The sequence below is a fragment of the Liolophura sinensis genome, chromosome 1 (assembly GCF_032854445.1).
Source record: "Liolophura sinensis isolate JHLJ2023 chromosome 1, CUHK_Ljap_v2, whole genome shotgun sequence".
NCBI classification, from domain to species: domain Eukaryota; kingdom Metazoa; phylum Mollusca; class Polyplacophora; order Chitonida; family Chitonidae; genus Liolophura; species Liolophura sinensis.
In genome coordinates this window covers 29,330,157-29,358,057 of record NC_088295.1, presented here as the reverse complement: position 1 = coordinate 29,358,057, position 27,901 = coordinate 29,330,157, and the positions used below count along the sequence as shown (strand labels likewise).

Here is a 27,901-nt window from a genome sequence, read left to right as displayed (position 1 = left end):
CAACTTGCCGGTCAGGAAAACAATGAAATACTTGTTTCAAATGACTGTGTGAAGGCTACACTGTGTAACTCTACTTACATTGTTAGCTTAGTGACATAACTCCATTGCACAATGGGCTTATCAACACGTTTGTCGCTTCCACTTCAATTTTCACTTTTAATGGGGTCACATTGCTACACGACAATGACATTGTAATAGTATGAATCGTGTTTTCGTTAAGTGGCGTAGCAGTGATGGTCAGTACATTTGTCTGCATTGCTGGTTGGCTTTGATAAACTTGAATTCTGTCACACCGAAGAGACAAGAAGCAAGACTGATTGACATTGGCAATGACAGAACAGTAGGCCTATAGGCAAATTAAAGGCATAAAAGACGAGTTAAATTTGAAAATTTTGGAAAAATCATGACACCATGTAAATATGTGCAGAATACGACTTCGGTTGTACATAATGGCATTCTACTTTATTAACTGATAGAAGGCATAAATTAAATAATTCAGCCAGGTAATGAAAATTAGCAGATTTTTTTTTCTTTTAGAATTAAATTTGGGTACCGATGCTGATCGAGTTAGTGATTTTATTATTTGCCGTAGAGCCTATATTAGGCCTATCGATACTTCTGTGCTCTGAAAGTAGGGCCTTAGTATTGTGCATTTTGTACTCATTGTACATATACATTTTAAATTTAATGTCATTATGTCATAGTATGTATGATTTACTGACCAGCTGTCTCCTCATTCTTCAGGCGTCAGAAGTAATACTACAATGACTCTCCACAAACTCTGATGTGCACATCTCTAATGTGAGAAGGACAGAATTCAACCCAGAATTGCAAGTTACAAACATGCTCTTCACTCTTGTCTATGCCTATCTGAGCTTTGTTCTGAAATGGAAGAACCGGAGGAGAAGAATGAAATTTTTCCGATTGATGCGAAGTTTGTGTCGACATTCGAGTATTAGTGCTATTCAAGGCTCGGCGTATGCTGACTCTGCCGGTGGGTCAGTGTTTCAGAGAGTGCCTAATAATGAGGCCTTGGAGCTGGTGACTGAGAGTGAAGGCAGAGTGGAGGTGGGACCAAAGGTATGGAACTGATGTTGCTGAATTATAATTCACATGCCAGCAATGACCAAGGTGCCACCCATCAATGCAGTTGTAGTGAGATCAAGTCCAGCTCAAGTGTGGCTGACTATGTGGGAAGGTCTGACAGTAACCTGAGGATGGTCGTGGGTTTCCTCCGGTCTCTGCCCGGTTTCCACCCACCATAATGCTGGCCGCCGTCGTATAAGTGAAATATTCTTGAGTACAGTGTAAAACACCAATCAAATAAATAAATAAATAAATCCAGCTAAAGTTGGCTTCTCTCTGGCCATACGTGGGGAGGTCTGCCAGCAATCTGCAGATGGTCGTAGGTTTCCCCTGGGCTCTTCCCCTCCCACCATAATGCTGGCTGCTGTCGTAAAAGGGAAATATTCTTCAGTATGACGTAAAACTCCATTCAAATGAATAAATAATAAAATATTATTCACATTAGGCCTTTGCCAAATTTTTGTCATATGAGCAGAATGAATCCCTTTTCACTATCAGAGGAGGGTAGAAAAATAAAAGCAAAACTGAAATTATACTATCATCTAATTTGTGGGACATGTGGGCTTTCCCAGCTATTGTTCCTGTTAAAAACTGATCTACATGATCAAAAAGCCTTTAAAAAAGAAAACAGAAAAAATCATTGAAAAAAAACCCATTGTACTTGGGCCAAAAAAGAGAAATGGATTTTCAATTTTATTTTTATTTTTTTTCTAGGATGTTTTTAATGTCAGCTTAGGCGTAAAAGACAAAATAAACTTGTCACCTTAAGGTGACATATGAAGAATTCTTATACAGATACCTGTACATGTGTGACATTTTACTCTGTGTGATTATTCTAAACTAATTTATTCTTCTTACATCTTAACTCTTAATTTGCCACATGAAACTGCATTCAGATAAACTTCAATATAAATTCTGTTAGTCATTTTCTTTTGCCTTCTAATGGTTAGTTAAATGAATATATGCTAGATCTGCAATCTGGTGTACGTGTACATATGATCTCACTTTTTGTACAGCCTTGCTCTGTGAGTAAACAACACACTGGAAACTGCTCTTGTATATCGATAGACCATACAAACTATTTTTCTTTCAGACTGTTCTTGACTTGAAAGGCTGGACATTATACATGGGGGTGTCTCCAGAGGAAGTAAAAGCAGATGGGAATCAATACATCTTGTTTGAGGCTGTTTCCAGACCTGATCCAACTCCACCTGGCTGTTCTTTAATGAAGGTATTATAAAAAAAACTGGTGATTCTGAATATAGACTTACAAACAAACAATGTTGAAAAAAATATTGAAAATTTGGGACATTTAGAATCCTTGATTACTCAGTTAATGGACTTTTATAAAGTCTAGATTCATGTCATGTGTGAGTATGTGATGAGAATTCTTGAATTCAGATGGAATAAACATTGATTGACTACATACTGTGTAACATTGAAAATTGAGGCTAACCTAGATATTGGTACTTTGTAATTAATCTGTGTGAAAACTGAGGCTAACCTAGATATTGGTACTTTGTAATTAATCTGTATGAAAATTGAGACTAACCTAGATATTGGTACTTTGTAATTAATCTGTATGAAAACTGAGGCTAACCTAGATATTGGTACTTTGTAATTAATCTGTATGAAAATTGAGGCTAACCTAGATATTGGTACTTTGTAATTAATCTGTATGAAAATTGAGGCTAACCTAGATATTGGTACTTTGTAATTAATCTGTATGAAAACTGAGGCTAACCTAGATATTGGTACTTTGTAATTAATCTGTATGAAAATTGAGACTAACCTAGATATTGGTACTTTGTAATTAATCTGTATGAAAACTGAGGCTAACCTAGATATTGGTACTTTGTAATTAATCTGTATGAAAATTGAGGCTAACCTAGATATTGGTACTTTATAATTAATCTGTACGAAAATTGAGGCTAACCTAGATATTGGTACTTTGTAATTAATCTGTATGAAAATTGAGGCTAACCTAGATATTGGTACTTTATAATTAATCTGTATGAAAATTGAGGCTAACCTAGATATTGGTACTTTGTAATTAATCTGTATGAAAACTGAGGCTAACCTAGATATTGGTACTTTGTAATTAATCTGTATGAAAATTGAGGCTAACCTAGATATTGGTACTTTGTAATTAATCTGTATGAAAATTGAGACTAACCTAGATATTGGTAGTTTGTAATTAATCTGTATGAAAACTGAGGCTAACCTAGATATTGGTACTTTGTAATTAATCTGTATGAAAATTGAGACTAACCTAGATATTGGTACTTTGTAATTAATCTGTATGAAAATTGAGACTAACCTAGATATTGGTACTTTGTAATTAATCTGTATGAAAACTGAGGCTAACCTAGATATTGGTACTTTGTAATTAATCTGTATGAAAATTGAGACTAACCTAGATATTGGTACTTTGTAATTAATCTGTATGAAAATTGAGACTAACCTAGATATTGGTACTTTGTAATTAATCTGTATGAAAATTGAGGCTAACCTAGATATTGGTACTTTGTAATTAATCTGTATGAAAATTGAGACTAACCTAGATATTGGTACTTTGTAATTAATCTGTATGAAAACTGAGGCTAACCTAGATATTGGTACTTTGTAATTAATCTGTATGAAAATTGAGACTAACCTAGATATTGGTACTTTATAATTAATGAAAAATACGCTTGACCCAGAATCTCCAACCCCATTGTCAGCCAGTCATTGTGCAGTTTTCTTCTGTGTTTTGTATTAAGTTGAGGAACAGTAGAAAGCCATTAATTAATCTGTATGACAGTTATGTCTGAGAATAGTTTTGCATTACGGTATGCCGTCATTGTTTAAGTGAAATATTTTTGAGTACCAGTATTGCGTAAGATACCAATGAAATAAACAAATAAATAAATACTTTATTGTAAAGGTTAAATTGCTATTACATTAATGATAACATGTTAGTATTTGAATTTGTATACTTTTTTTTATTATAATTAAAACATCTAATTCTGTAGGTAACTGATTATGGAACTCCACTAGCCTGGAAGTCCGGCCCACCCTTCAATTTTTTGATGCGCTGTAACCTAGACAACCTGGTCACCTTGGTGATGGGAATGATTGACAGGCGACTAACGGCTGAAGATAATCTAGACATTCAGTCTTTGACAAGTAAGAAATGGATTGAATGAATAATTCTAGGTCAAAATGCCAGTTGTTGGCAATACTTCAGCCAGTTAATACCTGAAATAGTATATGACGTCAGCTGCCAAAACCACTGTGACATTGTACAATAATAATTATAGAAATTTTCACTTAAAAGTATTAATTATTCAAAGAGTGATCATGGGGAAAAAACTCTGCTTTGCTGATCGAATACTGTTAATGTGTTGAATTATGTTATAGTTCATATACATGTACATGTGCGCTATTTCTTGAAATAGCGCACATGTATATGAAGCTGTATCATATGAAATTAGTGATACAGACATCGCCCATGCAAATGAAGGCAGTTAACCATCTGCTGAAGCAAGGTAATTAAGAATGTTTTCTTTACTCAGATATACATTTATTTGCTTACATTGTTAGAAGGTTTTCCTGGTATACTACTCTTGACTGCCAATCTGAACAAAAACCAAGATCACTTTGTCTTGTTCTTACATATGTTATTAACTGGTTTAATATGCAGATCCCAAAATTACTTTGGCACAATTTATTCTGGATTTTTTCCTTCTTTCCGCCAATCAGCTGTACAGGTGAAAGGTCATGCAGATAGATTAATCCAGACACATTCCCCAGCCTCTGTGTGGAAATCCAACGCCGGTGGGGAGATGCCGGAAGCCAATTCTGTGGGGAGCTCTAATGAGTCCCTTGCCTCAGTTGGGAGAGAGAGTCTTGATCTGCAGCAGTTATCTGCCCTTTCTGAGTCAGCAGATATAGATATGTGTGATGAGGAAATTCAGAATGTTCTTGATTCAGAGAGTGATGATGGGGATTATGCAGCTGGAGAAGCCATGGCAGAATTCTCAGAAGATGCCAACTTGGAGGTTGAAGGAGCAACTAGCAATGGCTTCCAGAGAAATGTTGACACAGACCATTCCAAGCCTCCAAATATCTTGATATACTGTGGCAAGAAAGACTCGTCTCGAAAGTTCGAAGGCGTTCGTCAGATTTTTGCCCAGTGCCTTCACCCAGAGCGTTATGTGATATATCACCTAAAACATGACCAGGTTCATACCACACCATGGAAAGAAAACTCTGCTCTTCTCATCCTCTCCTCGGAGAAACTGTATGATGGTGTGGATGAGGCAGTCTATAAGTACTTCAGAAATGGTGGAAAAGTGCTCAGTTTTTGCAGTTCTTTGGACAATTTCATCATCAAACGAGATCCCTACCAAGACTCGCCTATGAACGTACTGCTGTTGAATTGTGGGAAGAGAATTAACGTGACAGTGATTGGTGGTCGCTTTGCTTACGGACATATCAAAGATGGTTTGATGCGGCCCAATGACATCAGCAGCATAGATGTACTGGGGGTGGCGAGTGAGTTTGGGGATAAACCTGTAATTATTAAAGCCAAGGCAGAACAGAAAGATTCTGAGAAAAGTGGAGTTGCTATTTTGTCACAGGTATGTATGGATTTCCCCACCTAAAAATAAACATCACTTGCCACTTACAGAAGATAATTTTGTTGAAGCAATGATAATTATTTAATAATGGCAATTGCATTTCTGGATTTAGTTTTCAGAGTACACCTGTATGTACACTATATCTTCACCTTTTTCACATGTTTACATGGTGTTGTTGTAAGCGTATTTGAAAGGCATTCCTTTACGTAGACTGAAAAAATTGTATTTTCTGTTAAGCCCTTTTGTAGGGAAAGCCACCAAAATATAAATGGTCAAAATAAACAAAATATTAAGATGGTGAATTACAGTCAGAATTGCCCAATAGCATGAGAAAATTTGGAAGAAACAGGTATACAGCTTTTCTTTAAATGGAACCTGTGTTTTGATGTAATATTCATTATGTAAAGTAGTTAAAGCCAGATTTGGTGAGTAACCAGTTGTCCTGTGTAGATGTAGACATTTGGGCTGGGTTTCAGGGAACTGCCTAAGTTTAACAAATTGCTTAAATCAATATGTTTTTTTCTAAGACACAAGTCAAGCACTTCATAATGATAGTAGTAGTGTGTTTATGCAAAAGAACTAACAAAGTTTCAATACGACTGGACCAGAAAAAAACGATCTCCATTTAAACTGAGCAATGTCATTGGTCAATTTGTTGGGTGATATGGAGGTACATGTAATAGTGTAAGGTTGATGTAATTATTTGATTGACAGCTCAGCTTTATACCTATCATGAATATACAGTATGTGTGAAAATAGGATTGAGTTAACCTGCTATAAGCAACCTAACAATAGTGGGTGTTATTTGTCTGGTATTGTTCAGGTTTATCTGGACAAGGACCCGGGAGAGATGGGAATCAGTACAAAGATCTTTACTCTGCTGAAAGAGTCTAACCCAGCCAAATTTGAGATCATCTCTGATTTGCTAGAACAGCTGGGTATGGACTGTACTAGAGTGTCCCTGCCTCGGCTTACCCCAGGGATCCTCCTAGCTAAACAGAAGGTATGTCAAAAAATGTTGATTGATTTATTTATTTGGTTGGAGTTATACACTGTGCTCATGTTTCGACTGGAGTGGAAGCCAACATGAGCTGGACTTGAACTCACACACAGCGCATTGGTGAGAGGCTCCAGGGTTATTGTGCTGCACTGGGATGCTAACCACCTCGTATCAGGCATGGAGCCCCCCGCAGTTCATATAATTTAAATGAAGTGGTTAGTCACTTGACAAAGATAGCGGCAAGAATATCATAAGCTTTTAAATATCATAACTGACATCATTATTCATGGGGTGATGGCACAACTTCTTTGTTTATTATCAGTGAACCCATGCACAACTATGAATCTATTAAAAGCAGTATGTCAGTTTCCTGTTGTAGTGCACTGTCTGTCTATGACATCAAAACCACCCATGACTGTCAGTTCCATAAGATGATGTTAATAATGAAGTATGACTGGGTGTTTTGTTTTAGACGAGTATATCTCATGTGCTTGAGTCCCTGTCTGCCAGGATGAAGGATAGAATCATCAGAACTCCCAAGAAGACGTTACAGTTTGTGGAAGAGGGCGGTGAAGGCGGCCAATGGCCTGTGACAGAGGACACTTTACCTGTCTACTCCAGCCTCAGTAACTGTCCACACAAAGCCAAGTACTTCAATGCAGACAGATTCTTCACACACCTGAAGACAGAATCTCTGGGTCAGGTGATCCTCTACACTGATGTGGTCCCCACAACCATGACCCTTATAGATGGGTAGGTTAAGTTTGGGACCTATATCCATGGGTGTCATACAGAGGTAGGGTAAAATCATACACAGAAGGCTATTCGAAGACTAAGTATATAAAGTACGGAATTAATTTTGGTTATATAAAACCATTCACTTATTATGGTTTATCTGTGATCGCTGTGAGTTCTAGTCCAGTTCATGCTGGCTTCCTGTCCAACCGTACGTGGGAAGCTCTGCTAGCTACCCGTGGATGATCGTGGGTTTTCCCAGGCTCTGCCCGGTTTCCTCCCACCATAATCATGGTATAAGTAAAAATAATCTTGAGTATATATTCTTGAGTACGATGTACGAAACACCAATCAAAAAAATAAATAAATATAATACTTGGACTTTTTGTTGGGTTATTTGAAATGATAATTACTCTGTTAACAATGCCCTGGAGTCAGCAAACATGGCTAATACAACTTTGTCTATTGAGTCATTCTGTTTTGATTTTGTCTCACAATTGTGGTCATTTTTCTGCAGGATGATGTTTTCACTGCCGAGTGACGTGGGTTTGGTTGCTATAGCTGGGCGTCAGACAAGTGGGAGAGGTATAACAATGCTTCTTTATGTATACAACTGTGCACCAGAATACTCCAGTCCTTAAAGTTGTCGTAGTTGTAGATGTATGCAATTTTGATTATCAACACATTTGCCTCTGTCATCCCCAGATCGTAGAGGCAATGCCTGGATGAGTCCTGTAGGAAGTGATGTTCTAATTGTCAGTTATCTGTGCTATCCCCAGGACATGGTGGCAATGCCTGGATCAGCCTACAATTATGTACTGTTTTAATTGTCAGCTATCTCTGCTATCCCCAGGTCGTAGAGGCAGTGCCTGGATGAGTCCTGTAGGATATGCTGTTCTAATTGTCAGTTACATCTGTTATCCCCAGGTCGTGGAGGCAATGCCTGGATGAGTCCTGTAGGATGTGCTGTTCTAATTGTCAGTTACATCTGTTATCTCCAGGTCTTGGAGGCAATGCTTGGATGAGTTCTGTAGGATGTGCTTTCCTAATTGTCAGTTACATCTGTTATCCCCTTGTCTTAGAGGCAATGCCTGGATCAGCCCTGTAGGATGTGCTGTTCTAATTGTAAGTTATCCCAAGGATGGTGGCAATGCCTGGATCATCCTTGAAGGATGTGCTGTTCTAATTGTCAGTTACATCTGTTATCCCCAGGTCGTGGAGGCAATGCCTGGATCAGCCCGGTAGGATGTGCTATGTTTACAGCCCATGTTCGATTCACGGTGGAGTCCCTGTTAGGACAGAGGGCTGCCTATTTACAACACATCACAGCAGTGGCTGTTGTACACAGTATCAGACAACTTAAACCTTATCAGGTAAACCATATAATTTCTCAGGATTGGCGAGTGTTTTCTGGATTTAGTATTTAATTACAATTTGCTCTATGATATCCATTCTTTATTGTCAGTTCATGTAAATGTCATGACTGTAGATTTAATTTGTGGGAGATACATATAGGCTAACATGCAAAGACATTTTGCAAGTCTTGATTTGCAAATTTGCACTAGAAAGTTATCCAGTATCCACAGGTTATCACAGTTTATGTATAGGAATATTTCAGTATGCTTTATAATGAGGTATGAAATTGATGAAAGCACCAGTGACTGAAATGTGAGGCAAAGTGTACAGCAGTGCCAAGGGGAACAACTTGTATCACATCTCTGCATTTTGGTATTTTAGCGATGCATGAAAGAGTTATGTCCCCTTGGCCATTACGGCTCCACTTACATGTAATCCTTGCTGCATCTTTGGCTAGACTAAAATATTGGAAAAACTAAATACTTGATTTTCTACTGATGGCCTGTTTGCACCATTCCATATTTAAGCAGGTTTCAGTAGTATAACTTATGTGCCCTGATGAAATTGTTGACACATCATACACATAGAATTTTCCTACATTTCCTGTTTGCATGAGAGCTGGTGGAAAAAGGATGGTTGTTAGGGCCATTGTCACTGTACATTATATGCTGACAACGTTTACATCATAGCAAAATCCTACATACATGTAGATGATTACTGACCATAATATATGCCGCATCTGACCATCCTATATGCCTCATCTGACCCTTCTATATGCCTCATTTGACCATCCTATATGCCTCATCTGACCATCCTGTATGCCTCATCTGACCATCCTGTATGCCTCATCTGACCATCCAATATGCCTGATTTGACCATCCCATATGCCTCATCTGACCATCCTGTATGCCTCATCTGACCATCCTATATGCCTCATCTGACCATCCTATATGCCTCATCTGACCATCCAATATGCCTCATCTGACCATCCTATGTGCCTCATCTAACCATCTTATGTGACCATCTTATGTGCCTCATCTGACCACCCTATATGCCTCATCTGACCATCCTATATGCCTCATTTGACCATCCCATATGCCTCATCTGACCATCCTATGTGCCACGTCTGACCATCCTATATGCCTCATCTGACCATCCTATTTGTCTCATCTGACCATCCTATGTGCCTCATCTGACATCCTATTTGCCTCATCTGGCCATCCTATGTGCCTCATCTGACCATCCTATGTGCCTCATCTGACCATCCTATGTGCCTCATCTGACCATCCTGTATGCCTCATCTGACCATCCTGTATGCCTCATCTGACCATCCTATATGCCTCATCCGACCATGCTATGTGCCTCATCTGACCATCCTATGTGCCTCATCTGACCATCCAATATGCCTCATCTGACCATCCTGTATGCCTCATCTGACCATCCAATATGCCTCATCTGACCATCCTATATGCCTCATCTGACCATCCTATATGCCTCATCTGACCATCCTATATGCCTCATCTGACCATCGTATGTGCCTCATCTGACCATCCTATATGCCTCATCTGACCATCCTATATGCCTCATCTGACCATCCTATGTGCCTCATCTGACCATCCTATGTGCCTCATCTGACCATCCTATGTGCTTCATCCGACCATCCTATGTGCCTCATCCGACCATCCTATGTGCTTCATCTGACCATCCTATGTGCCTCATCTTACCATCAAATACAGATGGTGTTGTATTGTTACCATACATTGGTGCCATACACTCATGCCATAAACTGGAGATGTAAGACATATACTGTAAATATTCAACCTTTTCAATCACTAGAGTACTTTTTCATTGGAAGTTATGCATACAGTTATTATGAAAATGATACTAAAATGATTTGTTTGTGTCATTAAAGATGCAAACTCTGTAAAACTATGCAAATTGTTTCTCTTCACCACATAGTTCTCTCAGGATGTTTCAAAATATTGGCCGCCAAGACAGTTGAAAAGATTGAAAAATTAGGGTTGATACAAATAGGTGGAGATATGCTATGCCCTGTAAGCAGTGATCCTTTGTGAGAGAATATATAATAATATTAATTTCAAATCAAGATTTGATCCCGTATAACTGTACATTATCAAGTGGGCGTATTGAACCAGTTTTATGCGTCACTCTCCTTGTCAACCTAACTAGACTCCCATAGTCAGTAGCAAATTGCAGGGCTGTTATATATAATAACACAAATGATATTCATTTTTTGTTTTGATTATGGAATTGGCTAACGCAACCACTGCTTTTGTAGGATGTTGACCTTCGCGTGAAATGGCCTAATGACATTTACTTTGGGCAGAGCATGAAGCTGGGTGGAGTTATTGTTACCTCGTCCGTCACAAATGGGGTCATGCACGCCCTTGTGGGTAAGTCGATTGTAAAATCATAAATATATTTTCCGTTCCTTATCATCTTCATCAGATAGAGGGTAATTTGTCAAAACAACTGTAATGGCGTGTTTGAAGTAGTCATAACTACAAGCAACCATTACCAATGGTAAAGAATGTACCCTTAATGACCATGAATTTCACCCATGACTAACTTGCCCATTTTTCCTAATTCTTATAGTTCTGTTTGTAAGGGTGTTTTGAGGTTTGCTTGGAACATGGGACGATATTCTACTGGTAAATTCAGCACCAAAAATAATATTTTGTGATATTTATTTGCCTCTAAAAAGGCACTGTTGTGGTCGAAAATTTAGGTCATTTAAGGTACTTCAGTTATGTTGATGGTGTAGAAGTGTGTAAGTATTGAAATAGTCGTGTTCAAGGTTTTGCTTCCTTTTGGTATATCTGTTGTAGAAATGCATCATTTTCATATTAACACAAATCTGCCCTGAAAAATATTCCAGATTTTTTGTGTCCTAACCAGTTTTCATACTCCTGACCCCTTGTACAGGAAAGATAATATCGTAGAACCATAAATTAATTATTTTTTCCCCACGTAAGCACTTGAAGCAAAAACACAACAGACTGTGTTGACTTTTGCATCAGAAAATAAACCTAACTTAGTTTAGTTTATCAATAATTTATTAAGTGCTTGTAAGTCGAGATGTCTGTGTGCAGGCCAGGGTCAAGTGCACGAGAAGTCTTGTGAATGTGTGTAGCCAAGGTCACCTGGTGTAGTCAGAAAACAATGGTCTGGTTGTGGCGGCCATCACCGTGATACAGTTGTATTATGAATCAGGTTACAAAGCCTTTTCCAAGTCTATATTGATATTATTTTCCATGGAACCAGTAAGGATAGGTATTTACAACAGTATTCAGATGTCTGAAATAAATAGAATTATGCTTCTGAGGAAAAAGAGAAGAGTTGAATCCTGTTATGCTTCATTAAATTGTTTTCACAAAGCGGGTTACCTGTTTCAGTGTGATTTTGAAAAAAAATTTGAAAGTTCAAATTTACCACTCGATACAAGCAGTCTGCTTTTCTGAGGATAGAAATGTGACAAAAATTGCTTTGTATTTTGTTCGCAAACTTTTAACATTGTGGTCCAGTTACTAATATCATTTCAAACTGAAGGTCTGTATGTGTGTTGCCTTATCTTCTTTTTCTTCGTGTCTGTGTTTATAACAACAGTGTAAGGCTGGGAGATTGAAGGTGTTTCAATGATGTGAACATTTCATCGATAGTGTTATGCCGGGGTCTCTCATTGAGCTGCATCCTGCATGAAATAAGACCCCAACGATCAACCTGCACTTTGGGCTGGAACAAATGCCATTAGCCAAATTGGACTTACAGGGAAAGTGTTTACTTTGCCATTGATCAACATTGTACCAGTAGGGTAGATACCATTTATAGCCGTTAGCACACTTTACTGAGGAGTAATCGATTCTCAGTTGTCCATCTTACCCCACTCCGATTTCTCCAACAGTGAGCGGGCGCTACTCTTTGAACACAGCCCGCTTGTACACAGACGCTCTTTCTTGTTCATTCGCCTGGTAAGATGATACCATGAAACCTTACCCGCATGTTTGAAATTTTAATTTAACAAGATGTCATTTAGCAATTATGACAGAAATTGTTACTGTCTGGGCTGAGTATGGATTCTGGGAAAACCTTGATCACGGCAGTAATCAGGTTCACAAACAGTGATCGAGCCAGGCCACAGCTTCCTGTCCCGCTCTGCGCCCTTACCCCAGACCGAACAGGGCATCGGTCTAAGCTAGCCGTGGTAACGTCACCACCCAGCCACTATGTACAGATGACCGTATAACATTTGTACTTCATATTTGCTATGGAAATCAAAAGGAAATTATGCTATCAGATGACCTGCTCTCTAATTGTGCCTTTGTTTTCATGGCTTCATTTGCCGCTGATGTCGGTGGAAAATATGATCGGGGGTTTTGGGGGGGAGACCTTTGAGGGGCGGGTAGCTGTTTGAGTCTACCGTTCATAAATAGGGCAGACAATTCGGAGTGTTTAATTCTAGAGTTGCCCCGTTTTGTGCAAACACTGGTCGATTACACCGTGTACTGCTGTACCATAGCTCATGCTGACCTAGTTCACATGATAGCGTCGCGGCCAGCATCCTGTTGTAAACCATCTGTACGCTGTATTGTGTCAAGCTCAGCTATAGGTCCTCAGTCCAGGTACAGGCGTCTTAATTACATGTGCTTTGTCAAAAAGGAATATAATTTAGAAACAATTAAGGAAAGCTCACATAAAGCCTGTTGCTTTATTCCTATATAACACAACTTCAGACATGCATTTTCCAGATGATTTGCCATATACTTTTAGAAGCAAACACGGTGAACAGTTTTCTGGAAGTATCTACGTTTGCTGGAGCTTTTGACACATAGTCCCAATGTGGCCATCCCATGAGAAGAAGACTCCTCTAAGAGTTTTCATCTAGTGGAGTTCTCGTGTACATAGTGACTTGAAGTCATAATCCAGTATGGCTGTCCTCGGCCATCTTGGATTTCGTGATAGTCACACCTGACCTTGTCAGCAAGATTAGTTTTGGAACAATTTTCAAACAATTCACAAAACAACAGTTCACATTTTAATACACAGTGGCCTGAATTGAGCAAAGAGACAGTTGTGATTTATTTTGTCATTATATATAATCCACCATGAATGCTGTACGTCTGCCATGATCTTTGATTTCCTGACCATCGTACTTTTCTCTCTTCTTACTTTTCTTTGGCGGCCTCTGTGGTTGAGGGGGTTAGCACACCAGCGCAGTGCAATGACCCAGGAACCTCTCACCAATGCAGTCGCTGTGAGTTCAAGTTCAGTTCATGCTGGCTTCCTCTCCGGCCAAATGGGGAGAAGGTCTGTCAGCAACCTGAAAATGGTTGTGGGTTTCACCCAGGCTCTGCCTGGTTTCCTCCCACCATAAAGCTGGCCACTGTCTTATAAGTGAAATATTCTTGAATACAGCATAAAACACTATTCAAATAAATACATATATGCTTTTCTCTTACTTAGCAATGTGTCTAGTTGTGCCACAATTATGGGATACATGTAAGCTACTGAACTTGTCAACATGTTTTCTCATGTGGAACAAACCAAACTGATTTGACTGTATATATGCAGTTTTCATGGGATTTTCATTGAATACTTACATGTGCTTGTCACCTTCACAGCAGATTTGGCCTTGTTTTATATCATACCTACCACAACAATACAATTATTTCACTTGTATGAAGGTGATCTTGTTGAAACAGAATCTCAGTTAATGCAGGATCTCAGTTACTGTAGGATCTGAACTCAGTTAATGCAGGATCTCAGTTACTGTAGGATCTGAACTCAGTTAATGCAGGATCTCAGTTACTGTAGGACCTGAGCTCAGTTAATGCAGGATCTTAGTTTATGCATGATTGTCTGGATTCTATTTTGTTTAAATTTGGATGTAAAGTTTTTATTCCCTTCTTTTTCAGGAACAAGGCCTAAATTGACTGAACATTACTGTTCTGTTTTCAGGACTTGTCCTGAGCAACATAGTAGCTGACCCACTCTTTCTGTGTGTCAACATGTACACGCATCTGTCTTGTATGCCTTATGTAGCACATACATTCTGTGGCATACACACTTTGTGGTTCCCACTCTTTCTGTGTCAACATGTACATGTATCTCTACTGTATGCCTTATGTAGCACATACATTCTGTGACATACACACTTTGTGGTGCCCACTCTTTCTGTGTCAACATGTACATGTATCTGTTCTGTATGCCTTGTGTAGCACATACATTCTGTGGCATACACACTTTGTTGTGCCCACTCTTTCTGTGTCAACATGTATCTGTTCTGTATGCCTTATGTAGCACATACATTCTGTGGCATACACACTTTGTGGTTCCCACTCTTTCTGTGTCAACATGTACATGTATCTCTACTGTATGCCTTATGTAGCACATACATTCTGTGACATACACACTTTGTGGTGCCCACTCTTTCTGTGTCAACATGTACATGTATCTGTTCTGTATGCCTTGTGTAGCACATACATTCTGTGGCATACACACTTTGTGGTTCCCACTCTTTCTGTGTCAACATGTACATGTATCTCTACTGTATGCCTTGTGTAGCACATACATTCTGTGACATACACACTTTGTGGTGCCCACTCTTTCTGTGTCACCATGTACATGTATATGTTCTGTATGCCTTATGTAGCACATATATTCTGTGGCATACACACTTTGTGGTGCCCACTCTTTCTGTGTCAACATGTACATGTATCTGTTCTGTATGCCTTGTGCAGCACATACATTCTGTGACATACACACTTTGTGGTGCCCACTCTTTCTGTGTCAACATGTACATGTATCTGTTCTGTATGCCTTGTGTAGCACATACATTCTGTGACATACACACTTTGTGGTGCCCACTCTTTCTGTGTCAACATGTACATGTATCTGTTCTGTATGCCTTGTGTAGCACATACATTCTTTGACATACACACTTTGTTGTGCCCACTCTTTCTGTGTCAACATGTGTCTGTTCAGTATGCCTTGTGTAGCACATACATTCTGTGGCATACACACTTTGTTGTGCCCACTCTTTCTGTGTCAACATGTATCTGTTCTGTATGCCTTGTGTAGCACATACATTCTGTGGCATACACACTTTGTTGTGCCCACTCTTTCTGTGTCACCATGTACATGTATATGTTCTGTATGCCTTATGTAGCACATACATTCTGTGGCATACACACTTTGTTGTGCCCACTCTTTCTGTGTCAACATGTATCTGTTCTGTATGCCTTGTGTAGCACATACATTCTGTGGCATACACACTTTGTTGTTCCCACTCTTTCTGTGTCAACATGTGTCTGTTCAGTATGCCTTGTGTAGCACATACATTCTGTGGCATACACACTTTGTGGTGCCCACTCTTTCTGTGTCAACATGTACATGTATCTCTACTGTATGCCTTATGTAGCACATACATTCTGTGGCATACACACTTTGTGGTGCCCACTCTTTCTGTTTCAACATGTACATGTATCTGTTCTGTATGCCTTATGTATCACATACATTCTGTGGCATGCACACTTTGTTGTGCCCACTCTTTCTGTGTCAACATGTATCTGTTCTGTATGCCTTGTGTAGCACATACATTCTGTGGCATACACACTTTGTTGTGCCCACTCTTTCTGTGTCACCATGTACATGTATATGTTCTGTATGCCTTATGTAGCACATACATTCTGTGGCATGCACACTTTGTTGTGCCCACTCTTTCTGTGTCACCATGTACACGTATCTGTACTGTATGCCTTATGTAGCACATACATTCTGTGGCATACACACTTTGTTGTGCCCACTCTTTCTGTGTCAACATGTACATGTATCTCTACTGTATGCCTTATGTAGCACATACATTCTGTGGCATACACACTTTGTTGTGCCCACTCTTTCTATGTCACCATGTACATGTATATGTTCTGTATGCCTTATGTAACACATACATTCTGTGGCATGCACCTTCTGGGGCGTCACCTATCTATCCCATATGCCTTCTGTGACATATTCACTCTAACATATACTCTGTGGCTTTAATGTTTTATTGTACGTATTCTTTTTATCTCGAATGATATGCAAAAGTATTTGATTAACTGCTGGAAATTTGGGGAATGGTGTGAATGAAGAATTATTTGTCATAAATCATTTTAATATTATCCTCGCAAAATGCTGTTAAAATTTCACATAGGCTCATTTCAGATTTGTTTTCATTTTTATATTATTGTTTCTGTCATCATATGTTAAAACCTTGGTTAAAAAAGTTTACCCAAGAATTGTTTTTTTTACATCTAATATTGAGAATAGAATAAACTTTTGCCAGGAATAATATCTTTGCGTGAACACTGAATAAGTCAGGTAATTTACCTGGTTGCAGTGGTTTGTACTGCATGAGCAGTATTCTGGTTTTGTACAACCACTAATTGAACAGTTCAAGTTTACACTAAGCTAAAGAATTCTGGCCATTAGACACGCATGACTGAGTGTTGGAACTGGATACCTGTTTTGAGACATAATTTATTTGTTTTTGGTGATGGATTGGAAAATAACTTTCATTGATGAGTTTTATTGGGCTGAATCATTGGTAGTTTGCCATCATTGGACATCTTTGTTCCAAACATCTGGTGCCCCCTTAGAGTATAGGGTCAGGCTGCAGACCTCATTTTGCATATTCTGTTGAACCTTGGTCGTGATTTCCCCACAATAACTGACAAACAGATTGTCAGGGGGCTGAGAAGGGTCAGTTACTGACCAGGCCTAACAATGGGACCATCTAGCTAGGGGTCTGGGCTAGGGTAGGGGTGCTGGAGCCTTAGGGGTAGGGGTACACTCCCAAGGCAGCTGCTTATCCCATCCAAACAAGGAGAGGTAAAAAAAGGAGAAGTTTGCAGTGGAATTTACTCACAGACCTGTACTAATCCTAGCATTGTGTGAGTGGCTGGGATGTGTGACAGGCACACAGTCTTGGGCATCACACCCAGTTTGCCCAGTGGGGGATGACTTAGGACTGTAGGGTAAAGATCCCCTGGGTTTGTTTGTTTGAGTATCCTTCACCAACAAGTGCTGCTGTGGACTGATCCTCAGACTTAATTATTCCTGTGAGGAGAGATTTGTATAGAGACTGGTGGTCAGATTGTACGATGACCATTGTCTGTCCACTGTTATAACACTGACCCTTCTCTCTCTTGACTCTTCCCCACACCTCAAGAGGCCTATCCCTGAGAAAAATGTTACTGTCTTGAGAATGAATGCCCCCTCTTCACCCAGGGGCAGTGAACTGCTTGCCTGGAACAACCTTGTCATCCTGGAGTCATTAATCTTCCAGAAATTCTGGGCTCAAACATATAAAATAAGAAAATTGAACTTCCTGCAGTTTTATGGCTTTCAAGCTGTTTTCATACCCTGGCGGTCCTCACCTATGAGCGTAGGTAAATTCATGCACTGTTACACTTTATAATTTAGTGCTTATAGAAAGCCTTGATACCTGTAGTGTGGGTAATGATTCGTCAAAACGAAAACAAATACAACATTTGCAGTATCAGGTTGCAGCCACAGTTGACCAAGAGAGACCATGCTTTATACAACTTTAATTAACAACTTTCTTAGCCATAATATTATTTATATGTTCTTATATAATACCGCTAGCCATTAGGCCTGGCGTATTATGTTATAGCGATTTTGTCCGTCTGTGTTCGGGCTATAACTCCAATAGTTTTCCACATAGAGTTTTAATTTTTGGTTGATACAAAATGTATGTGTAAATGTATGTCATGGTAACCAGATAGCCATTTTCCTTTTATATACTAAATAGATAGATTTGGTATCATGTTCTTGATACACAGATGACATTGTGTCATGATTCACATTTGTCCATTTTCGCAGTTGTTATGGTAACCAAATAGCCATTTTCCTTATATATACTATATAAATAGGAATGATTTTGTCTCCGGGCTACAGCTCCAACTATTTTCCACTTGTGCATTTGTCATGGTAACACATATCGATCTTCAACACCCATGAAGAATTCCCTCAGGGGTTATACTCACCCCAATGCTGCTGATATTCTATTATACATTTCAAACAAGTGTACTTGTTTGAGTGTTAGTGTATGTTGTGTTCACTGTTCACCTGAACTCTATTTTTTTTTTAGGGCGGGGGGGGGGGGGGGGGGGTAGAAGCCTTACTACATGTATCTTAGGTCAATCGATTTGCCAAAAGTGGGGCATTTAAAGGGCCGCAATGTTTCAGTGTCTAATAATTTTAAAAGTTTTCTGGTGCAAGGGCCCGCAGGTCGTGGTCAAGTGGTCAAGTTGCTTGTCTTCTAATTGGCATTATAGAACATAGGAGGTGTTGATTGGTTCAGTCTTAGTCATTAACATTGGTGTCTTGAAATTTTCCCACAAACTTGTTTGGGCATTGACAACAATGGGTTGATAGTACATGTACTTGTACTGTTGCTTGGGTGATCTTACATGGCGTTGGGAGGAGACCACTGTCTTGTTTTCCCTGGCATACACATTAGCCTTTCCATACAGGTTAAAATCTGCATGTGTGCAGGAATTGAAGTGTTCAAAAGAAACTTTGACTGTATTATACTATTTTGTGTTTCAGTTGAACATTCACTAAATGCCTCTTTTACATATTTACAGGTTGTGGTTTCAATGTTTCTAATAGTAACCCAACGATTTGCATCAGTGACATCATTCAACAGCATAACCAGGAGAATGGGACAAATTTACAGCCCTTAAGCACGGAAGAGCTATTAGGAAGGGTGATAACTACGATGGAAACTTTGATAAATGAATTTCAGAAGAATGGCTGTGAGCCATTCTGTGATCTCTACTACAAATACTGGCTTCACAGGTGAGGTGAAACGCGTTTTCATAGTTTTGATTTTGCCGTAACTTCCGTGGAGTTTATGCCATAACTTTCGCTCACACTGTGCAATCTTTATTTCTTTAACCTGTGTGATTTCTGTAGTTGGGCCTAGGGCCTCCAGGTGCTAGGGCCTCCATTGTCAAGGTGGTTAGCAGGCCAGTGTGGCGCAATGACCCAGGAGCCTTTCACCAGTGCAGTCGCTGTGAGTTGAAGTCCAGCTCTTGCTAGCTTCCTCTCCAGCTATACGGGGAAGGTGTGCAGCAACCTATGGATGGTTGTGGGTTTCCCCTGGGCTCTGTCTGGTTTCCTCACACCATAATGCTGGCCATTGTTGTATAAGTGAAATATTCTTGAGTACAGCATAAAACACCAATCAAATAAATAAATAAATAAATAAAAAGTGCTACTTGTCAATATGACATTTGGCTGGTATGCCAAGTGATTTACAACTGACACCAGCCATATTTGTGTAGGATTTTACATAAATCCAAAAAGAGAATTTATTGTTGCTTAGAGTATCTTATTTTATAAAACTTTATCTATTAATAGAAACTAACTAATCTTGTGTGAAATTGTTGCAGACTATTAAACTTGTCATGTTGTACATTGCATTTTTACAGTCACTTTAGATATATGTTTGTTTTCACTGGCTGGAGGTTTGGGCAAGGTGTTGATCATGTGACAAATAAGCTGACAATTGATTGGACTGATAAGCACCATTCATCATAATATGTTAGGCACTGGAACATTGATTGACATTTACTGACCCAAGGTGAAGATTCCTTATTTTGAAACTTAACGCTCTTTGATACGTACATTTACATGTACATGTAACCGATATCCTGGGACAGACTTTGCCTGTAACAAACATTTAGTTTTACTCTGTTGGAGGAGAATATGACACAGTAGCTGACCCTGATAACCAAATGTATGGTGTGTAACACAGCCAAGCACATATCTGTCATGTAACAACTCTGGATGAGATTATAGTGAGGGTCTGGCACCTCCCATCACACATGATTGGCACCTTGTTGATTCAGTGGTAACTGACAGCTATGTACATATATGATATGTGTATTAAGGTTAAACATGGGAAGAGAACTGTAGGATTAATAGAGTACTGCATGTGTTTAATATATTGCTACAAAGGAAAATTCTTTGAGATGTAAAAATTTTTTTTCTTCTAATCCATCTGTATTCACATAGGTCTGGAACTAGCCTGATGTATTTTTCAACAAGCTTTTGTGTCTGAGGCATTTAAAACTCCTGTATGTATAGAATCATATTTAATACAATCTCAAAGCATGAATACAAGTTTTAATTACAGTTTAAAAAAGCCAAGCCTAAAAGTTCTTTTGCTTTTGAAACTGAAATATATTCACTACACATTGTATCAGTAATGCATAACTATGGTAGCGTTGCAAAATTGATCTTTGAGCTTGTCCGTCTGTTTGACATAAATCCTTTCCCATGATGAAAGTTTTGTGTATGTACTCAAAGTGTCTTGGAATGCCACTGGAAAAATGTACACACGGATATTCTTTTCTTACACACCATTTTGGCTCCTGATGGAAACTCCCCAGGGGTGTTACAGGTCAGTGTGAACGCTGATGTAATACGGTAATAGTATTGTCACATTCCAATCTGGGAGGAAATTATAACCCTAGAAAGCAGAGATTTTGTAGACGCCCTTATGGTCACAACTTTGTATGAAGGAAAAATTATGTAATTATTCAAAATAATTCAAGCTACAAATAAAAGAGTGTATAGTTTTATACTCAATTTGAAACTCGCAAAATATTAAATGTGCAATTGTGGGGGGTAGAAGTTCTGTAGAAGTTTTCTTACACCCTATAACATAGCCACATGTGGAAATGAGGAAGCCTGAGATGAAGGTCTGGATAGAGCTACGTGTAGACTAGGGTAGGGAGGGTTAGGGATCGAGAAGCGCTGAAAGGAAGGATTAACACTGGCTTAGATGGGCCTCCTTCTGTCTCCCCTCAGTGTTTGTTTGGGGTGGGCTCAAATTAGGCCATCCTTGTTAAAGTCAACATTTGCACACATTAAAGTGAAATGTATATACACCTAGTTATGGCTGAGTGCCCCTGTTTGACTGTGGTGTAGGGGGCTGATGACTTATCAAATGCTCTCACTCCCTGCTTTGGTAATTAAACCTCTTGTCTACACAGTGGCTGTAACATGTGTGGCTCCATCAACAAATACATCTCAGAGTATTTACAGTACTTTGTTTCACTTGCTTCACTGTTACTAAACATTTCACCATCTGTTACTTATCACACTGCTACTTATTTCTTGTACAGTCCTAAAAATGTTGACAGTTTGATTAAAATGAACCATTTCCTCGTGAAAGATACTGTTAGGATATGTAATGAGGATATGATAAAAATAATGGTGGTATTTGTAGATTATTTGAATAAAAGTCACAAAGTGGTAGAAAAGATACTGTTGAAAAAACACTAGTAATTGTATCCATAGAATGTTGGAACTCTATGAATAAGTCATCGTTTCTGTATTTATGGCTCCTTTGGTAGTGAAGACATGATCAAATCAATAATTGTAACCGTGTATTGTCTGAGTACACCATTTTTTCTTGAAGATCACAATTGGTAGTGAAGATGCAGTGGAAAGATTATATATTTCTGTAGAATCTTTCGATAAAAGAATCACTATTTCTTCATAAAAAATGTAATTACTCAGCTTTGTTCAGTGCTTCATTTGGTGATCTTTGTACATTGCTGCAAAATTTCAGTGACAGTTCATAAACTTTGATTAGTTCCGATCTTTATACACAGTATGTACAAACATGTACGAATTCAGTGCTTTGTTGTGTAGTTGTCTGTTAACCTTGATGCATATTCACTGTACACACATATTCATAATCTGACCTCAAGGTTGCTGCATGTATGGCTCAATAAAATATTCTTTGACACTAAATAGTGGAATCATTCTTAACGGTGAAAAGAAAACATTAGGATACTCAATATTTATAAATCATGTCCCCCCCCCCCCCCCCACCCCACCCCATCTGTAGACATGATTTTGTCCATGCATCTCCTTCCAAACTACTGTGCCGATTTTGATGAAACTGGCCATACATCTGGCCTATCATCTGAACTTGTGTATGCTTGAGGTAATGGCAATCGGGTAATTATTTTCATAATTAACCTCATTTATGGAAAAGATGGCGGATGGAAGGGGCGTATTTCAGACATCCAAATTCTGGTTGCCAATGTAAAATTTTTACTATAAACTTGTAAAAAATGTGGTTACTTTGGAAATGCTAGTTCAGCTCAGCATATATTCATTGGTACACTGAATTAACATAGATGTGCTGTACCATCAGACTGGTACTGATATGATTGAGCATTTCACCATTGTTTTTGTTTCTCAGAGTATTTATTGATCTATGTGTGAACTGTGTCAGAAATGGTATTGATCAGTTAGGACGTTGTGATTGAAAAATAACATCAAAGATTAGGTGCATTAGGGCAGAATTTCATCATACCATGTCCCTGTATAAAATGTCTATACCCAATAAAGCTGGATTTCGTTTTGCATCAGCCTTGGTTCAGGAATATGCATAGATTACTACTTTTGATGATGGAAACTTCGAGTAGCATACTTCTCAAACAGGTACTGTATAAATGGGATGTTGGAAAACTGTTGTGATCATTTACCAGTTGACCCTCTTTGAGATCAAATTTCTGTTTTAATTATCTTTTCAGTTTGGGCCTTTCATATCATTGTTGAAAGTGGCATATAAATGAACTTGAAGTAGGCTAAATTACCAGCATGCAAGCAGGATCTGACCAAAAAAAAAGTCATCTCTGAAGTCTCCACAAACTTCTGTTGTATTGTACTCATTCCTCTCTATTCATTCCGTCTCTTTGGACTTATTTTTTTTTTTTTTTTTTTTTTTTGTAAATATGTAGTTTTTGTATGGAATGGAATTTGACCAGCATTTTTGCAGTCCCTGGTCTCATGTTTGCTTTTAACATTTACTTTTTTTCCCGCCCTGGGTACCGGTATTTCATTTCCTGAACTATTTCGACTGTGAAGCTTCAAACTATTGCCTTTGACAAGGGTTGAGATGTGAAATTAGAGGTTGGTAATAAAGCAGATGTATTGGTAAAGTCTCCGATCCTGTGGACAAGTGACAGGCTTCTGAGGGTGTAAGGCTAGGCCGAATTATGAGCACAATATACACATTGATCGGGGTGAGCAAATAAAGATGACCTAAGCTGGGCTGTGTGCGCGGGACAGGCTGTATAGACGGCGCCACGCTGTCTGCCAGCCATTATCCCGCTGTATGACTGGGGTCGCCTACCATTCTTGTAGCTAAATGTTTCCTTTAATTGAGTGTGTTTCTCATATAAATTCTTACAGCGGTAGCCGAGTGAGGGTGGAGGCTGAAGACGAGCAGGAGGTGACCATCCAGGGATTGGACGAACACGGCTACCTAAAGGTTATGACCTCCAGTGGAGAGCCACTCAGCCTGCAGCCCGATGGAAACACCTTTGACATGCTACGAAATCTCATCAGCATTAAAGCCAGATAGAAGTAATATCACACCTGTATGTAACTGTAAAGGTTTGATTTAAACAGCTCAGATTCCATTGTGAGGTCACATCAACCTTGTCACCTTGACTATACAGGTTAGTACATCCTTGGCTGTCATAGTCACTGTATATGTCTGTCTGCTGTTGTTTTGTTTAACTTTTATAAAAAAAAGTAGTGCTTTAAAATGTCATACTGTAAAGCTGTGTAAATAAATACAGGAGAGTGCTTATTTCCACAAAAAGTTTAAAATCTTCTGACCATTTCTCACCAGTCGTACTTTGCCCACATGTATATATTCAATTTAGTACTTTCATGATGCCATCGTTTGCTTTTTTTTTCAATGACAAACACTTTTTAATACTTATACACCCTCGTGTGTAGATGTGATTTCAAATCAGCTTTCCAAGGGGTGCATATTAAGGACTGGTTATCTCCCTTGGTTTGAGATCTTCTGTTCTACAGACTGAACAAGACAGTCTTCCTTTTTTTTTTTTTCACCAGCTTATATTTTCGTACGCATTTGAATGCCACAAACATTAGTAGCATTTTATTCTTGGCACAGAAAAAATATAAATGACACAGTATAGCGAGTCATATTGCAATGACAGTATTGTGATGGCTTCTTTTCATTCCTATCCACTGTAAAGATGCAACCTGCTCATTGTCGTGGGTTTCCCCCGGGCTCTGCGCGGTTTCCACCCACCGTAATGCTGGCCGCCGTCGTGTAAGTGAAATATTCCTGAGTACGGTGTAAAATATCAGTCAGTTAGTCATTCTAAAGATGTTTCATTTTCAAAAAGGGTTAAGAATAGGTCAGAAAGATTTAAGTCTACACAGATACAGATTTGTGCTAGGTTTGTACAAAAATGTTTTTTCTTTTCTTTAGATCTTTTGGGTAGAACAATAGAAATGAGGATAATCTTGAGGTCAGTTAATTGTTCTATATATTTTTTAGGTTCACCCAACATCGATACATCACTGTATCTGTAAATTATTATGGTGATAATAAATCTGTTTGACGGATTTATTATTTTCATTTTTGACCAGAAATAATATTGAACATTATATATGTTATATAATATATGTTATATATATATGTTATATTATATGAATATTTGTTTATTAGATTGTTGTCTTGCTGTGAATTTGATAACTATAACCAAAATAAGAATATTATTTGTATACATATGAAACAATTATGTAATTGTCATACAGTGTATGACAACACAAAGGAATTATTGGTTTGATGGTTAGTTTGTTAAAAGACTGTTCTTTTGTTGTTTGTGATGCCGTAGTTTTGTTACGAGTTCCTTCGTGTGAGTAAACAAATTGCTTGTGGATACAGTCTTTCTGGATGTACAGAAACCATACAGATCTGTAAAACAGTCCTGTTCATATTTTTAAAATGTTGGTGAAATTTGACAGTGGATTTTAAGTAGCAAATAATTTATCAGTGTTTAATTTGGGCCAACATTATATTCGATGAAAGAATGCATTGTGTGGAACAAATAACTGTAAAATTTGATGAAGCTCATTCCATTTTGACTGAAACAGAGTAGAATCTTTTTGTATACACAGTTGTTTGTAACATAGTGGTTGTTACTGTTTCTACAGAAAGCATCATGAGCTTCATTAAAAGGATTATTAACTGATATAAGGTACTCCTTGCACTCAGTGTTTTGTTTTGTAACATCTAAAGGAATTGTTGTTCACACTGGTTTTCATTCAGTCATTCTCTTTCTAGGTGGAAAAAGTTGAATGTATGTACTGAGAGAAAAATTTTGACTTATTCAATAAAGACGCTTTTTGAAGAATTACTGTCCCTAGTTGTCCTAAATATGGTTTCTTTGGTTATACCATCTTTCTGCAGTATGGAATGTTCAGGTATTGCACATACTGTAGCTGTCATCCTTTTACTTGAAGATAATCATTTTTAGTATAGATGCATCCTTCAGTGTTTTGTAAAGCTGAGGGGTAACCCACAAATGCAGCTTGAGAATTCCATTTTGTCCACAGATTTGGAGAGTATTGTGCTGTCAATGTTAATACGTCATCAGGTAACTTAAAAGTCATGAAAATATGATTTACAATCTTTGGTGAATGTGCACCCTGTTTATTTGTGGAAAAGATTGAAGTATTAGTATGAATGGCATCACCAGGCATTTCCGAGGGTCTGAACATCTTAGATGTTGTGCCAGGTATTGTCAAGATGAGGGGCCTTCGCCGTGTGCTAATGTCCCTGGCCCCAGGATCAGGAAGCAATCTTAGATTTAAGTCAAAATTTGATATCACTTTAAAATTGTTATGTAACACAGTCATAATATTGGTTGACCCCGTATATTCTGGGTAAGTTACTGTAGAACAAATGTCAGCTAAAATGACGGATAGGAACATACCAAGTTTAATGATTGGAATTTTGACTTAAGTCTAAGATCGCTTCGTGATCCCGGGGCCTTTAGTCTCTCACCTGTGCGGTCGTTGCGAGTTTCATTCTATGGAAGGGGATATCCGCCAAAACCGTATGCGTGTAACTTTGAACGTTGCAAGTTCTACCTACACCGTTATGTAAGCCTGCAGCTTCTGCTATGTGTCTACTGACACCTACCAAAATGTGGGTAAGGTATGTAATCTGAACATTATAAATTGTGATGAAGCTGTTTCCGTCTTTCGATGGCGTGCATTTGTTTCCACCATTGCAGTTCAGGCTATGGATGAGACGCATGTGCCAGTAACGCTTTTACACACATACACGTCTTACAACACTGCTTTCATCTGTGGCGATGCGACATTATGACAACAGGGGGCGTTGTAATCAACTAGACGAAAAAATAATAATTGCTCCCAATCCTGGAAGTACTGTCCACCTTACGGCAAACTGTTCAGTTGTCGTTGTTGTCGTTAAGATAATAAGACTTCAGTCATGGATGAGTTATGCTAATTACACAAAAAGTTACCAGGTGCAATCAGAAGTTGCCCAGCACCCCCATGGGTTCAGGGGACACCTAAATTTACACTGACTTTCAAAATGTAATATTGTTGTTTTTTGTTGTTGTTGTTGTTTTGCTTTTAAATTTTTTTTTGTTTTTTTTTTTCATGTGTGGCAGGCGACATGATAATATTATGCTTAGACATGTTAGAGTAAAGACGTACAGCCCTGGTGCTAAGGCAATTAACCCGATATACACAGAAACATTTGAAATAGGCCCCCTTATGACATTGAAACATTAGTATTTTGTACGCTAGTGGATACTAAGTATGCCGTATGGGGGACTCACTTGAAATGTTACAAACAATACGTGTATCTGGTGGTATTCTTCACATTTCACAGGCACAGATAGCACAGTTGGTAGAGCGTCCGCTTCGGGGGGCGGTAGATCCGGGGTCAATCCTGGGTCGAGTCACACCTAAGACTTTGAATGTGGAAATTGTAACTTCCTCGCTTAGGGGATAGTGCAACGACTGGTTGACCCATATCAGTATAATGGCTTGGGTGGAGCGCCTTACTTGCCTTTGGTAAGGCGTCTCAGTGAAGCAGCTCCAGATAAAAAAAGAACGGTGGAAATCCATCCTGCAACAAGGAGGCACATTACATGCACTCTAAGGATTCTTTCGTCGTCATATG

General features: G+C 38.7%; 1 protein-coding gene across 1 annotated transcript; it reads left to right on the top strand.

Moving 5' to 3' along the window:
* On the top strand, window positions 1–26,077 carry LOC135471718 (biotin--protein ligase-like). Its single transcript, XM_064751041.1, has 12 exons — window positions 1–363; window positions 745–1,080; window positions 2,180–2,317; window positions 4,101–4,254; window positions 4,831–5,711; window positions 6,535–6,714; window positions 7,184–7,464; window positions 7,964–8,031; window positions 8,659–8,819; window positions 11,102–11,216; window positions 19,470–19,683; window positions 24,106–26,077. Exons 2-12 carry the CDS (start codon window positions 844–846, stop codon window positions 24,275–24,277), a joined length of 2,601 nt encoding a protein of 866 aa, XP_064607111.1. The 5' UTR covers window positions 1–363; window positions 745–843; the 3' UTR covers window positions 24,278–26,077.
* The last annotated feature ends 1,824 nt before the right edge of the window (window positions 26,078–27,901 follow it).